Below are 16,705 nucleotides of genomic sequence, written 5' to 3'. Positions count from 1 at the left end.
CATTTTGAGATGAGTTAGAGGTGCTGTAGAGGTGAGCAGCCTGAAACAGCAGACAGTAAAACACATTTCAACCCAATTGAAGAAGAAAATAAATATATATATATACTGAATATGAATATTTATGCGGCGATTACACCAGCGTCTTTACGGCAGGCACAGCACCATGACAAATAAATGAGCCAATAAATCCTGCAGAGGCCCGGGGAGCTGCAGTGGTACATGGATCAGTGAAAAGGGAAAGGCGGTGTCATGGCAGGTGGGTTAAAACCATACAGCTACACCTCGGAGAAACATCACTGGCCTCATCATCTTTCATGTATGAAGTGGGTTCCTATAACTCACCAACTGCCAAAGAACTTTGATTGGCTACGTGAATAATTTATGTATTTTGGGCTACTTTATTCACCCTCGACACTAAATGAGTGAAAGCGGGGATGCTGTTGCCTAGGTGACAGGAGACAAGCGGACAGACAGTGTACCTATCTTGACTCTATCCAGTTACATATACTGTAGGCTTAGGCCAAGTTTCGCCCAACTTTAAAGTCTCTATAGACCATCACAGAACAGGAGACACAATGGAAAAAGAGGCATGCCTGTGTTTTTGCAACTCTTGGTTGAAAAGTGAATTGAAACAAACTAGTATTTAACACACACTGAGTATTCACAAAAAGAAAAGTTTTTACTAAAGTAAAGCACTTCAACAAATTCAGAGCTGGACTATATAGGGCAGTGCTTATCATGCTCACAACAGGGTCCTCTCCAGTGACCCAGTTATTACCCGTTCCTCAGAGTGGGACAGCAGTGAGTCCCATGCATATCTCTGAGCCAGCACTGCAGCCAGGGTGATCTATGGGACAAGTCATTTTCACTTTCATGAAATTGGGCACAATGAAACTCACTATAGAACAGTTTGATAAACAGTAGAAGTCCAACATTTCTATCAAAATACAGATATCTGAACAGTCAATTTCGATGATTTAGTCATAAACATTTAATTTGGCTAATCCCAGCTTTCTCAAGATATTCAAATGTGTTAATTTACCAGTCAGCCTGGAGACTGTGGTAGTGGTGAATGATGCTCCGATACAAATGTTGTTCAGATACAATGGACAGCACCCCCCTGTTAACCCTAACTTAGTCTTAGAGAACCAAAAGTCTCTCTTAATCGAAACACTTTAATTCTGGAACAATGAGTTGGAGCCTGTTTAGATTGAAACCGTGGAAATGCATGTTAGACATAGATAATAACTCTATCAAAGAAAACAATGGGGGTTTGGCAGTATTAGGGAGCGACCTCATAAAGGAGAGACCTGGTTACACACAGACACACTCAGACACATTCTTGCATTCTCTTTGTGTCAAGATGGAAGAAACAATGAACCACGAACCGGAACGGAAAGGTCATACAATGTATGCACTTCCTGTTTTTCTTTGAGTTGGCACAGCTAGATGACGTGGGTTAAACCTCTATTACATCTCAGCCAATAGCTGAGACATTGCCAAGAGCACCCTGTCGAGAAATGTCTCACACACACACATCACTGGGATCACGATTCACCAGCATACGCCAACAGTCAACACAACATCACAGCTCATGAAGGCACATTCTTGCTGTTGAGTTGAAAAGTGTCACGTTATGACACAGCTCTTGAGTGAAGAAGATTTCCCACGACTAGCCTTATATCTGAGAGCCACATGGCTCTGCCCACGAGAAAGACGTGTGTGTGTCTCTCACAGGGACCCGGGGGATGGGGGGGAGCAAATAAATCTGTGACTACCTTCAAAGGCGTTGTATTCTATCTGAGTCAGAGGCTCATTAAAGCATAAAAGAAAAAAGGAAGCGTTGTTCTCTGTTCCCCTTGGGCAGATAAGGGGGGGTGGGGGTGGGGGAGACTTGGGAGGAAGGCCACCTCTCCAGGAGGTGGAGAACCAGATAAATTAACGCCTTCAGACCAAGTGAGGGAACATCAAAGCATAACGAGTTGCTGTGGAAACAAGAAGGCATACTGTAGTAACCGAACATGGTAACATTTCTACAAAAAGGTGAGAGAACAGAAAATTAGAATGGAGAAGTGAAACAGGCTTCACCGTATAATCATATCCAAACACTAAATCGTCTTAAGTGGCTTCAAGTGCACGGCCTGCTTCTGGTAACCAATCAACTAGGCTCTTACTATCTCTCTTATTTTAATTTGAGTGTATATTTAACTGTAATATATATTGTGCCTCAGCAATAAATAAATAAAGTAAAAAGCTGTTTAATGTTGTTGATCGTGTTATTATATAGCCTATTTATATATATATATATATATTATAATTTAATAATAGTTTTGCCATTTAGTAGACGCTTTTAATCCAAAGCGACTTACAATTACGAATTACAGGGACATTCCCCCTGGAGTAACTGAGGGCTAAGTGCCTTACTCAAGGGCACACTAGTAGTGGTGTGGTTTCAGGCGGGATTTGAACTCACAACCTTCCGATCACAAGTCCAACTCACTATCCACTAGACCAGAGGTTCCCAAAGTGGGTGCCGCGGCACCTGTCCGGGGGTGCCGCCAAATCTGCTCGTAAAAAAAAAAAAAAAAGATTATAATAATAATACATTAATAAACGTTTGTTTATTACATGTGCAATGGAGTTCATAAGCAAATCAAATATATATTTCTCAGATTTGAAAGATATTAATTTACTAACTAGGCCTACTAGTTACTAACTACCGGTAACTACTCCTCACTGAAGTCTTGGACCAAGCGGTGAAAATGGTTAATTATGTAAAATCACGCCCGCTGAAGTCACAGCGGTTCAGCACATTGTGCAATGAGATGGGGTCCGAGCATGAGGGGCTCTTATTACACACAGAGGTCCGCTGGCTGTCGCGGGGCAAGGTGTTATCCCGTGTCTATGAGCTCCGAGATGAACTGATAACTTTTGTCAGTGAGCACGACTTGCCATACAAAGAACAATTGGAAGATGATATTGATACAACATATTTCTTTGTTTTGTATTTCTCTCAATTTTTACAATTCTGTCATGATTATTATTGTTAAATTATTATAGTTGTGAGTTACCCGTTTGGTTCAGATGTGAAATAATAATCTCAGAATGAGCATTGAAATGAGAATTACATTTTAAGGCATTATTTTAAGCCCCCCAAAAAAGCATTGTTCCATTGATTGATTATACAGGCCTTTGATATTTTATTTGTGTGAAGAATTCCCTCTGAGTCTCCTCCCATATTGTACAATCCTTGAGGGGCACCATTTTATTTAATTTAGCGATAGTTTGACTGACCTATGCATTCTTGCCCATCCATTACAGTTCATTTATGACTTTTATTATCTTGTTAAAATTCATTGGGGCAATACTTATGTATTATATATAAACACACATTTTCAAACCAATTCATCGTGTATTGTTTTTAGTTTAAGCTCCGAGGCATTTTTTAAATCTTCGTAGAGTTGGGGTGCCTTGGAGAAGGGGGAAAGCTTCAGGGGTGCCTTGGTTAAAAAAAGTTTGGGAACCTCTGCACTAGACCACCACTACTAATGTGTGGTCTAGTGCACACTAATAATAATAATAATAATACTTTTTTTTCAAAAGTATTGATTTAGGTACCGTTTCGGTACCGGTACCGTTTTAAAGTAACGGTTTGGCACCAGTATCGGATAAAACCCAAACGATACCCAACCCTATTAAACAGTAAGAAGAAGTCCCTCAGAGAAGAACTTCCTTCCTCCCAGATCTCCCCCCACCCACACACACACAACATTGTTTTCTCTCCTAAAGATAGAGCTAGCTTTGGTCTGGGACGATTACGTTAGGCTCTGACCGGCCACATTGGCCAAACATCTGGAGAACAGCTGCGCTTGCTGGGAGATGTGGTCTGCTCCCCTTCAATTAAGAGTTTCTAACAGCGCCATGTCCCTGCATCTCGATGCTACAACTAAAAGGGATTGAGGAAATGTTAGTTTTATTTCCAGCCTTCTCAGGGTAAATACTCATCAGAGGGACACCCAAGGGCAGAACAGGCTGGATCTACAGAGCATAGTAGTCGGAGGAACGGTCATAAAAATAGTGATGTCAGTGTACCGTAAGACTGTCTACTGGGGGAGGGTGGGAAAGTGAAGGGGCGAAGGGGGTTAGCTAGCTGTAAGCCTCAGTCTCATGCTATGAGACTGGAATGTAAACTCCACACGATATTCAGACAAAACATCTCAAGTCAGCTGTTTTTTTCTCTCTCAGGTTATGGTGGAAATACCCAAACAGACTGTGACCTTACAGGCAGCTGGCTATGCACATCAAGTTCTGCTTAAAAGATAACAGACAGACTGCAAACAGTTTGCAGACATGGCTGCATATTGAGGTCTCAGTTTTAGTGCACTTCCTTTGCATGCGGTTTGAATTGTCAGCCAAACAAAATGACTGCCTCTTCATTATCTAAAACAGTACAGGGTTCTATACTTTTCCTCTTTTTGATTCTCTTATCTGAATACCTTGATAAGAGAGACAGAGGGGGCAGAACAAGAGCAGACCTGAACAAAGCAGACTTACAGTAGGCTAACTGTAGCCCATTATTCTCTAACAGGACTTTCTCAGAACGATCTCTCTGGGGATGTTTGAGTTCCGAAACATCTTTATGAGAGGAAACCAAAACATTTACTTCACCTCATAAGGAGGGAAGAAGAGACTCCAGACTAATCTCAGGCCAAGAGAAGGATGAAGAGGAAAAGGAGCTGTCACTCCAAAGCAAATGAAGGATCAAATCTGAGTATCAAAGTGAGTAATTGCCAGGGACTTAAGAGATTACGTGCGCAAGAAGACTTTCATCAGACGGTTATTCAGTGGTGGAACTGATCGTTTTCAGGGAAGGTTCTATCTGCAATGAGTGAAAGCTAGATATCTCAAAGCTGCTTTGTGATCTAAAGCGGTATTCAAATGAATTTGGGGAGTTCAGCCTCACTGGACTAAAAGTCGCAGCAACATCTTTAAACCGGGGGATTTCTTAAGCATTTGAAATCATTGCGCTTTTGCAACATACCCCACCTCCTGGTTTGGAATTCACCCTCTGGGATAACTGCTTGTAGAGAGAAGAACAGTGAGGTTCACCAGACCCAGGAGATAACTCAATCAGAGTTGTGTGGTTAACACCACCACCACCAACAGTAGCAAATGCAATTATGTCTAAAGGATAATTGTGATATCAAAACCGATTAAAAGAAAACAAAAACAGCCCAAATTAAAAGAACTGTGATTGTGTTGTCTAACATTTGGGCCGTTCCCCAGAGTCTGCTACAAATTCCCAGGAGATAGAGACAGGCAGAATGACACAGGGGAGTAACCTGGATGTTTATCCCAAAACAACATCCGATCTTGAAGACATTATGCATACACAACAAAACACAGGACACAACAAACTGGCAAGAGATTCGGGTGAGACCAACCCAAGAAGACCTATCGTTATCCGGGTTTTGCCCAGGATTTTTGAACAGTGTGGCACAGGATTGCATTATCAAAACCACTTTAACTTTTGTTTTTAACAACAATGTTGTTGGCAATCAAAGACAGTTACTCTTACATTCTTTGGGTATAATCCTGCTTATCCAAACTGAAACAGAATGTCCAGTCTTAATATTTTGATGAGGAAGCTCACCTCAAATTCGTCCTAGCTCCCACCCCCTGTCCAACCTCACCTCAACCTCATGGCTTCTTTTATGAAACGGCAAAGTACACATCAATGAATGCTATGAATGTGCCTGTGGAAATCATCGGCCATGACAGCCAAACACAACACAGAGCAGGTGCAGAGGTTAAAAATACCAGAGGACTCGAACAGCCTTGCCCTGAGGCCCGACACGACCCGACAGCTAGGCACTGCAGGCTGGGGAGTTTAGCCAAGATAGGTCTGCAACTCAAGTTCAGCAACAGGTGGTTTTGTAAGACTAAATAACTTATGGAAGAACTATGACGAATGTCTGCAGGAATTAACCACCGCTACTTCCATCTTAGTAGAACCCACCCACGGCCGTCTTGGTGCGTTATGCATTTAGCAACGCACCGAAATTTGCCCTACTCACATTTGAGACTTAGGGAGGATTAGCTGTGTATTAGGACGCTTAAGAAAAGGTCACGATTAAGAAAAACATCTCAATAATTGACGATGTGATCCTCTCGCATGTCTTGGGGGGGTAAACGAGACAGCGTTTTTGGCAGACTTGGCCTTCTGTCTGATTAGTCCATGCCTCCTCCGGTGCCAGGTCTGTTGTGACGTGCACCCGGGGCCCCCTTTGAAACCTACCCCCCACCTGTGAAACCCGGCTCCTGTTGCCGTGACGACAGCCGCCAGGAGACTCTGGGCTCGGGTTGCTCGGGGCGGCCGACTGGGGTCAGCGGTGGCGTTGGCATACAGAACGACGACAATGACAGCCACCGCCGCCGTCTGAAACTCTGGAGTGTGTGTGTGTGTGTGTGTGTGTGCTAGACAGGTAAATGTCGATGAGGAGGATGAAGAGGATGAAGAGTAAGGCCTCTGCCTGACTGTTGATAAGGTTGAGGCACTTGCCTGCCCAATACTGTGCAGCAATGACATTTCTCTGTAGGTGATTAAAGTCTGGGCCGAGGTGGGAGCCGTTCAACAACTATTGAACTCCAACAACCAGAATGAGCACCGGTTCACCATAGCAACATCTGTATTTTCTTTTAAATCTCTTTTTCAAATACATTTTTATAGTCTAGACTTACTAACTGATGCTGTCGTTATTCTTTTTCATGTGTTGCGTTTTACTGTGTTTTCCTACTTATGTTCTTGTTTTTATTTGCACATTTGTAAAGCACTTTGTAACACTGTTTTGAAAGGTGCTATATAAACCAAGTTTAATATTATTATTATTATTGACTGCTGCATAGCTGAGGCAATGATCGTACTGAACAACAGTAGACCGTGTCTACTAGAAATAAATAATGCAACTGTGATGGAACTAGAAACTGAGCCACAATGGACACCAGCACAATGAGCTCTCCTATCAGATCTGCACTATGACCCGTTTCTCTAAACCCAGAGATATCCTCTTTCAGCTGTAAACAGGACAGGTTAAAAACTTCAGCAGAAGTAGCAGACGTCCTGTGCAGTTAAAATTCCAAGCCCTTAAGTGACACGCCTTAAATTAATGTGAAATCGTCAATAAGCCAATAAGTCTGTAAATAGTCCATCTCAGGAAACTTTAATAAGGCTCTGCAATTTCAAGAGAAAGTAATAAAAATGTAAAAACATTCATACCCATTACATAATAGCATTTGCATTTATTAACGATTAAGGCCAAGCGAGTATCAACAGACATGCTTCCTTTAAGGCAATGTGTTGCTTTATTCCCTTAATCTTCATAAAGACTTCTAAATTGCATTTGGCTGCTAAAAATATTCTCTGTAATCCACACTAAAATCAAACAAATATGTTAACAAGCCTGAGGGGGCAGACAGAAAAAAGAAAAGAAAAGAAAAAAAGTCAGCTAGCGTTTTGATTTCACAGAATAAGCTTGTCTCTCATCCTGGCAGTACACATGAAGATGGGATTACATGGTTAACCCCATTATGGATCTTTAGGAGTAATGTCCGGCTCTGAGGGCCAAAGCCATATGACCCATGACAGCAGAGCCTTCCTCTGTGTGCTGGGTCACCGTCTGCTCCGCTCATACAGCCCCCAATAGGAAGACCGGGCTGACCTGGCCTTGGCCCCCGGGGGCCATCCACTTCCACACACTCCGTCAAATCCAGGGTTTGGGAATCATCATAATGGTAATATGAAAGAGAGCCAGGCGCAGAGAGAGCGCTTACATAAACGGCTGGACATCCTACACATATCTTTGTGGGGCTCTCTCTTGGCAGCACTCTCAGAATAGCTGAGGTTGCCAGATCCTTTTGTGCTGCTCTAATCCCCCACTATAGTACACAGGCTCGGGGCCCAGCCTGTAGGAGGAAGGGTCAGGCCCGTGGCGCTCCTGAACCTAGCTACGGAACATCAACAACACCTACTCTATCGCCTGTCTGTCTGTGTCTGTGTCTCTGTCTCCTTGTGTCTGTGTGTGCGTCTCTCTCATTAATAAAAGGTTGTTTTACCAGATGGAGATGATCAGGGCCGTCAAGTCAATGTTTATGCAAACGCTCACAACGCTAGAGTAGCATATTAATTGGGTAAATGGTTTTCACAACACAAAAGATACATTTTACGTTACAGCAGTCGTCATGACCAATAAACTAAAGGCTGTGTTAGCGTAATGACATGTCCATTCCTGCTCTGTGGGCAGAAAGGAATGGTGACTACTACACACTGGAGTCTTGGACTATTACTTCGGCTACTAATGCTTGTTCTTCGCGCAGCAACAGGCCTTCACATGGCACGTTGTTATGACAACCGTGTTTACAACAGGATTTACAAGAGTGATGGAGCGCACTGTTGCTTCGCACTTGCTACTGACCAGCTGCTCTTCTATCAGTCCCCTCACAATCTATCCATCTATCTATTTATTTATCCATCCATCCATCCATCCCTTCCTACTGAGCTGCTACTGGTCTTAGAAAAGGTGAGACTCTCTTCCATCAGTCCCCTGACATGAACAGAGCTTATGACAATACCACCTATCAGCAAGAACACTGAGACGGTGAACTCTGTTAATCAGTAGAGGAGCTCAAAGAGATCAGGGGGGAGGGGGGGGGGCTCAGTGTCTACCTATCTATCTAAGAATACTGAGATGGTGATGAAGATGTCTCTCTCTCACATGGCAGGGCTGGCTGAAGGTCTAAGGTCTCCTCCATCTGTGAGCTGGCAGCTCCTCGGATCCTCGCTTCTCACTGCAGGGGAAACGAGGCGGCCACAGAACCACCCACTAATAACCACTCTGAACCCACTGAACCCTCCCTCCGGGACCCAAACAGACACAACAACCCAGAGGACAAGATAAAGAGACTGCATGAGCACCGTAATAACGATGGGGGGGAGGGAGGGAGAGAGAGAGAGAGAGAGAGAGAACAAGACACAAATGAAGGGAGAGAGAGGAGAATTACTCACCGCCACCGCTATCATGGAGTCATCTGGCTTCCATTCTGCCTGCTGATAGAACCCAAACTGGTTGGCTGCCTTCACCGACTCGATGTAGCTCACGATCAGAACACTGGGCTGGGGGACGAGAGAGAGAGAGAGCGATATTGAGACCAGGACACTGGAGCATTCCATTACACATGAGCATTCGATTTTCTTCCATTCCATTACACCTGAACATTCTATTTCCTGGTTCGGGTGTTATTCGCTTTTCAATGGCAATTGTCTGAAACAGCGTCTATAAGCAGCATCACATGGAGGAAAAAGGATACATACAACCAGACCCCCTGCTACACTAAATGCGCGCTACATTGCAAATATAGAGTAAGCACAGTGCAGTGTCTCGAAAAGGAGGGAGGGGGAGAGAAAGACAGAGAGAGAGACACATCCACTTGGTAAAACAGTTGACTGTGCCTATGAGACATGTCACCCCAACAGTAATACTGCAGGGGGGGTTATATAGGTGATCATGTAGAGATGGATGTAATGTAACCACTGTGAGGTCATGTCAGAACAGGAGCGCTGGGAGCTGCCGGGGGAGGTGCCACGTGCCGTATTCTCCACGGGAAGCAGGGGAGAGTCACTGAACACAGAAGGTTGTACGCCCGAGGAAAATTACTTTGTAGACTCTTCAAAATGCTCCCTCCACCTTCTGTGCCACTGCCAGGAGAGGAACAACACAGCTGGAGTCCTCTCTAGTCACTCTTGAGCTTTGCACTCTAGTGAGTCCTAATTTATTTTTATTTTTTTAAACATTCTCCTACATTCTCCTACAATTCTCTACTTTCGGGCACCAGAAACACCCTTTCACGCTGGAGGTAGCCGGACGGCCTCAGACTCCGATGAAGAGGCTGTTCCTGTAATCACAGCCAGCTCTGCTCCACCGATGGGGCAGTCTAGGCACAGCAACCTGCTGCCGGCGAGACAGATAATCAATCTAATTGATTCCCTTCCAAATTCCACAAAGATGTTACATAAGTTGTGTTTTTTTGAGTTTCCCATTGCCTTATGCAAAGATAACAGTAGGCTAAATTGATTCTTAGAAAATGTGTGTTCCAATGTGCAAATGAGCCACTGTGGCACACCCACACACACACGCCACCATAATCATGATGAAAGAGCCCAGCGGTTACGGTATGGGTGCAGGGCTTAATGGCCATCAACTCTGTAGTGGGACAGCTTCCCTCTCAATCTCACAGACAGAGCCAAACCTGGGCACTGTGCTGAGGCAGGCTCATGTATCACTTAGGTAATCATCATTTCAATTCAATTTCACATTGAAAAGGACATTAACCTAATCCTGTTCTTACTATCCCTGTAGCTTTCCCAGCAAAATGGGAACTGTCCATCAAAGTTGAATTCTAGCAGTTCTGACTTTGACAGGACACGGTGCGGCCGTGAAATATGTGAGAAAATTCATCAAAGGGCTTTGTGATGAATATCCTAAATCTTTATTCTGGCGTTGTGATTCAAAAAACACTTCAGTGTTAAGATGATTTGTTGGCAACCTTCTGTATCAATATGATTCGCTTCCTTCAACACAGAGAGGGGAACAGGAAGAGAAACAGACATTACGCAAACAATCGATTGTCGCCTCGCCTCTTTAAGCAGGAAATCTTCTTGCCCTCGACTTTTTCCACTTCGACTATTAGGCAAAGCGTACAATACTAGGCCAGATTTAGGCCTATATAATAATATGGAAGAGCTAGACTACTCTGGATGTCCTACCCCATCACTGTAAAGTGAGAGCAGGACCTAGGCTACATTCTTCTACCCCTCTATTTCCCCTTGCAAAAGAATCTGAACCTAACTGCCAAGGAAAACTACTGTGAGAGGTGTGTGTGTGGATCTACAGTACTGAGCTGGAGGACAGGCCTCTACTTGTGTGTTGGGAGCCCATGCCCAGATCATGGAGCACTGGGCAAGATGTAAAGGACAGAGAGGAGGACAGAGATGCCGATGAGGCTGGACAGCCTGTCACACGACATTACTATAACAATGCCTGACACTAAGAGAGGGGGTGGAGACAGGCATTGTAGTCATACTGTAACTGCCCCTGTGGAGCTCGTTGTCTGTGTGTGTGGGGGGGACAGTGGGTAACCCTTGAAGCCTCCCTCCCATGCAACCCTATTCTTGAGTCAAGCTCAAGCGCTAATGCTAATTAGTGTAAGCCTGAGGGCCGAACTTCAAAAAGACATTCATATGAAGGTCTTGGGGGAGGAGCCTACAACCAGGATGAAAGTGATGAGCAGCAGAGATGTGACGATGCTGTAGAGATCTCAGGTAGGAGTTGGGGAGTGTGATATGAATGCCAGCACCACTGACACATCAACAGTGGCACACGTCAACAGCAGCACACCTTACCAGCACGGGGTAGAGTTACATGTCTGGTGATGTTTCTACCGTCCTACCGGGAGGGGGGGGGGGGGGGGGGTTGTAAGGCATTTTTGCATGGGAATCACAAATCCAATCGGACAAACCTCTGCTAAAAAAAGGAATAAACAACCCTACACTGAGCTGAGTGTCTCTGAACCTAAGCTGTTTAAAAGTAATCTGAAACCGAAGCCTCTCAAAACCCTGATAAGACACCACGGACCTTCAGACCCACAAATTCCCAATAACAACAAACCCATTTTACAACGGTTGTGTAATTGAAGAATCCCAGTGGAAAACGCAGGACTGTAGCAGCCCCGGCGACTAGGGGTGGGCAAACGATCAACATGTTTTGTTCGATAATCGTAACGAATTAACGATCAATTATCGATTAATCAATAAGGTTTTTTTTCATTTAAAAAAAAATAAAAAAATAAATAAAAATAGGGCAGAAATAACAATAAAATAACTGCGCAGTGTTTGCAATGAACGAGGTCGCCTTTCAGATCAAAATGCTCCCACACCAAGCTTCGTTTCGCTCGCTTCGCCATTTTCCAAGCAGTGTGTGTTTTACCGCACAGCGGATTAATCAATTGAACATGCAAGGTGCCTTTCAGGAAGTAGTGGAGATCGCGCACCTATTACTGGAGGTCAGGTTACACTAACGTACGGGAACTTCCGTCATGCCGTACTGCGTTGTGAAATTCAATGCGAAGGCAAATGCAAAGTTCATTTCTCACACATAACGTGGACAAACTAATTTCCATTATTATTATTATTATAAAATAAAAAATAAAAAATAATAACGATTATCGAGCAAAATATTTTGTGATCGACCAAGACCTTATCGATCAATTAATCGATCATCGATCATCGATGCCCACCCCTACCGGCGACCCCCTCCCCGTGTTCCTGGAGTCCCCATTCCCACACACAGGGCCAGGCCAACAGCGAAGGCAAGGGCAGGGTGACAGAATGACTACATGGCTAAGCTGCCCCCTTACACGGATTACGGATAGCGCCTAGCCAACTCGATTTGAAGAGTGATGGGATTAGAAGGGTCCTGGGGGGGGGGGGGGGTACTAAACAGAGGGGGAAGACTGAGGAACAGGGGGAGGAGAATGACACAAGGAGGAGTAAGTGGATAGAGAATTAGAGCTGTCTTTTATTGTTAGCATGTAGGTCTGACATCAACAAGAGGAGGTAACACATAAATCAGAATGATATGAAAGTGTTAAGCCTAGATGCTAGTAATTTACTCAAGAAAAGGAAATACCCCTTCATGCATTCACTCATGCAAGCGCACACACACACACACAGTTTATTATTCCACCTTGATGTAGCAGCCTCATGTCATAAACTAGGTAGACGTTATTGAATGAAGTCAAATCAACTCTCCTAAAGTAATTCTTACCAATGGATGAACAACATGAAAGCCATATCTTTTGTTTTCTAGCCAAAGGATCTGTAGTTGGCCGACTCCGCAACCCCTGTATTCCTCATACTCAAACCTAATCTAATCTATTCAATCCTCTGAAGCAGACCAACGAGCAGAGGAACAGCTGAGCGCACCTTGAATACAAGGGCTGAAATACTGAAATAACAGCTGGGAGCTAGTCAGCTGTTCTTTTTTTCAAGAGCAGGACTAACCGCACTGCCATCATCACCACCATGACAGGGGAACTGCATATTCCTGCGGAGTGCAAGGAAACCTCCCAATCAACGACTGCATGATGACACTTCAGGTTCACTAACTTACAGATTCAGGTCAATCGGGTCCATTAAAAGCAGGCTGTGCCATTGTAACTGTGTTTCATTAATGATGCAAAAGATGGTATTTCCACTTACACGTGACGTGACATGGCCAGCCTACTTGCACAATCACATACAGTTCAAGTTAGGACATCACACAAGAGAATATACATTCCTGTGTTACTCATTCCACATGACCCTACAACTTGAGACTCTCTTTCTGTGAACTGCAATGAACTACACCCCACCCCACCCCCAACATCTCAAACACTCAGCCTCCGGATAAGTAGGGGTTCTGTAGCCACATGCCGAGACAGGGCCTATTATTTACATGCATGAACTCCAACCTATGAACAGTTGAAACTCTAAAGGAAAGAAGGACTGCTGAAGGGCATATTATTATCCCAGTTGAAAACTGGGCAGGTTCAAGGATCTACGATTCGGATAGTTCCCGAGGGGGCTGTAGGAGCTAGCCCTTTGAATTAAATGCATCAACGAAAGCTCAGTCATTGAAGTTGAAGTGAGGTGATTTATTGATTAGATCTCAGCAGCACTGGTAGACCCTTGTGGGTACACAGAGTAATGGACCTGCCAGCTTTAAAACTAAGGCATGTAGCAGATGTATGGAGGGGGGGCACCCACATTCCTGTGAGGACTTTTGCTGGACATCCTGTTCATTCACCCGCTTATATTCTCAGGAAACTGGGGGAGAAAGAAAAGAGCCAGGAAGCACACCAGGATTCTTCCTGTGGGACAGAAAAATAAATAGGCCTACCGGTAGTGACCTAGATGTATATACATCTACTGGTATATTACAACCAACCACACACAAATTCAAATTCTAACGCTGACAGATGTGTAGATGTTACGTGGACATCATCATACGGTAAACTCAATGTGAGTTCATCCATGTACAGTAGCCTATGTGTATAAAAGAGATACTTAAGATATTTAAAAATGCCATTTCCATATCTAAATAGCTGTTTTCTTCATTTGCACTAGTGACAGACAAAGGACAGACAAAAAAGCAAGAAGGGTGTTTTTCAAAAGAAGCCCTTATGGCTGACCTTTGAAATAGCGTTTCAGTGTGAAGTGCCACCAGGACAGAGAGGGTTCAACAGGTAACAGACTGTCTGCTGTCTGTCATGAGACAAGTCTCTGGTATGAATGGGATAGGAGGGACACTAATTGCGCATGTTAATAGGTAGCATAAGCACTGGGGGAGTTATGTCATTGACATACTAACCACATACACTATACATAACAATGCTCTCCCTCAAGCCTGATCAGAAAGTGAGCCAGTGATATTAAATTGCCACTCATCTGACCATTGCTTCATTGGCTGATGACCATCGTTTGTGCCAGTCGACGCTACATAAAAATACCATTGATGTTGTAGTCTGGTCTCCCCATCTACCTATTTAGTTTGATGATAATAATAATAATAATAATAATTCATACGTTGTTGATACATAGTTGTACCAACAGGGTCACTGGAGTTAATTGTATCATTCTAAATCGCATTGTTTAAGTTATACTGCCTGTCTATTCGACACCAAGTGTTAATACATTGCGCTTTATATCACTGTTTTTAAGAATAATTAGGCTAGATGTAGTTTAATCTATTATGAAAATAGCCTGAAGTGTTTACATGACAAAGTACTTGAATGTTTGAGATTTACTTTTTATATATAAAAACACAGCTTTCTTGACTTCAGTTAGTTTAGACCGAGATGGTCTTTGTCATGCCATCAACTTTAATAAACAACACGGGTTACTAGCTAGCTATCCACACAAATATGACTACACTAGGTTTCGACGAATGTTGTTGTCATGTCATGAAACGGCTCATGGTTGTTCTGCAGCCCACAATCTTATCAGGACTTAAGAGTCTTGACTAGATGTGATAGCTAGCAACTTAGCTAGCAAGAGAGAAGTCAGATGGAGCTGTGAAAGTCGGTGACGCGGCAACCCAAAGTGCACAGAGACACAAAGCTGAGCTGGCTAACAGGCAACATGCTAGTGTTAGCTAACCAACCAGCCTGGGCTTTTAAAACACCGTATGATCCCTTGCTGCTCGCTTACTTACCCGACTGAACCAGACGCTGAGTTGAGTCTCGGACAACACGGCGAAGTAAACCCTCTGGGAGCTGGGCTGAATGTGAAACGGCTCCTCTTCACTTCTCAGCGGACACAGGAGCCTCCGGGGCCAGCCGGTTAAGAAATACATGACGGTCTAGTCACTCCAACTCCAACGGCTATATTCCCCAACGTCAAAGGTTTATTTGGTCCAGCGGGTTCATGAACAGTTCGTAATCAATCCCATGTGAGGGTCTATTAGCAGCTCCAATGACTCCAAAACTAGCTTTGCTCTGCTGTCAATCCATCAACGGCTGAGGTCCAACTAGCTTAGCTAGCTAGCCAGCGGTGCTAGCCAACTTGGACATGGAACTGTTGGAGCTGTCTGTCTTTTGGACTCTTCTGAAAACAGGACTGCGAGTTTTAAAAACACAACGCAACAACAGCAGTGGACGATTAAGCTGCTTGTGTGTGTTGTTCTCGTCTCGCTTGTCTCTAGACCTATTCGCAGCAGAAACACTGCTGTTTATTCTCAATAATAATAAGGCAGACAATTTGCTGTACGGTCTCCTTCCACGTCGCCATCTTTAGCGATTCTATTTATCCTCGCTCTGATTCGCCCTCCCTGAATAAGGCCCTCCTTCTCTCCGATTGGCCCTCCCTGAATAAGGCCCGCCTTCTCTCCGCCCCCGCGAGAGGCTGGCGACCAACGAGATGTTGACATCTGACGTCATTTTCTCGTGAACTTGAAATCAGAGTGATTCGTTGCTGCACTCTCGTGGTGACTTGTTTTTTTGTTGCTACCAATCTGTAGGCCTATATGCCCAAATATAAAGCCATACACATGTATGACTAGGTTGCTTGCAACATTGCAAAAAATCGTACCAAATACGTTTCGCTGATGAGGATAGGCAGCAACATCTCCTTCTCATTGACTCTCAATACGGGGCTCTCAGGGGCTATGTGCTCAGTCCCCTCCTCTACTCCCTGTTCACAGACAACTGGGTGGTGGCCATGCACGACTCCAATTCCATCATCACATTTTCTGACGACACCACTGACTGTAGGCCTGATCACCAAGAGCAGAATGGTGCCAGGACAACAGCCTCTCCCTCAACATCAGCAAAACTGATCGCGGACAACAGGATGAAGATGGAGGAACAGGACAGGGTTGAGGTGGAGAGTGTCAGCAGATTTATGTTCCTCGGTGTCCACATCACTGAGGACTTAAAACGGACCCATCACACCGGTACAGACTAGTTGTCTTCCTGTTAGAGGAATATCCGGAATATCACCAAGGACCCATCTGGCAGATGGTAGGCTACCGGAGCATCCAGTCTCGGAACGACAGGTTCTACCTCCAGGATATAAGACTTTTGAACAGCTAACCCTTGCTGCCCATCTGCACTA

At 44.2% G+C, this 16,705-nt stretch overlaps 1 protein-coding gene across 1 annotated transcript in view; it reads right to left on the bottom strand.

Moving 5' to 3' along the window:
- The window catches only part of ric1 (RIC1 homolog, RAB6A GEF complex partner 1), a gene marked incomplete at both ends in the record, with an annotated part of 34,672 nt that extends 19,226 nt beyond the window's left edge, over positions 1-15,446 (bottom strand). Inside the window, 2 exons of the mRNA XM_080527879.1 lie at positions 9,062-9,169; positions 15,306-15,446. Of these exons, the coding sequence (XP_080384005.1) occupies positions 9,062-9,169; positions 15,306-15,446 (249 nt within the window). The remainder of the gene's footprint in view (positions 1-9,061; positions 9,170-15,305) is intronic.
- Between the last annotated feature and the right edge of the window lie 1,259 nt (positions 15,447-16,705).

This window comes from Nansenia antarctica, assembly GCF_963989245.1.
Source record: "Nansenia antarctica genome assembly, chromosome: 4".
Lineage (NCBI taxonomy): Eukaryota > Metazoa > Chordata > Actinopteri > Argentiniformes > Microstomatidae > Nansenia > Nansenia antarctica.
The sequence above is the reverse complement of the archived record's forward strand: the minus strand, read 5'-3'. Positions and strand labels throughout refer to the sequence as shown.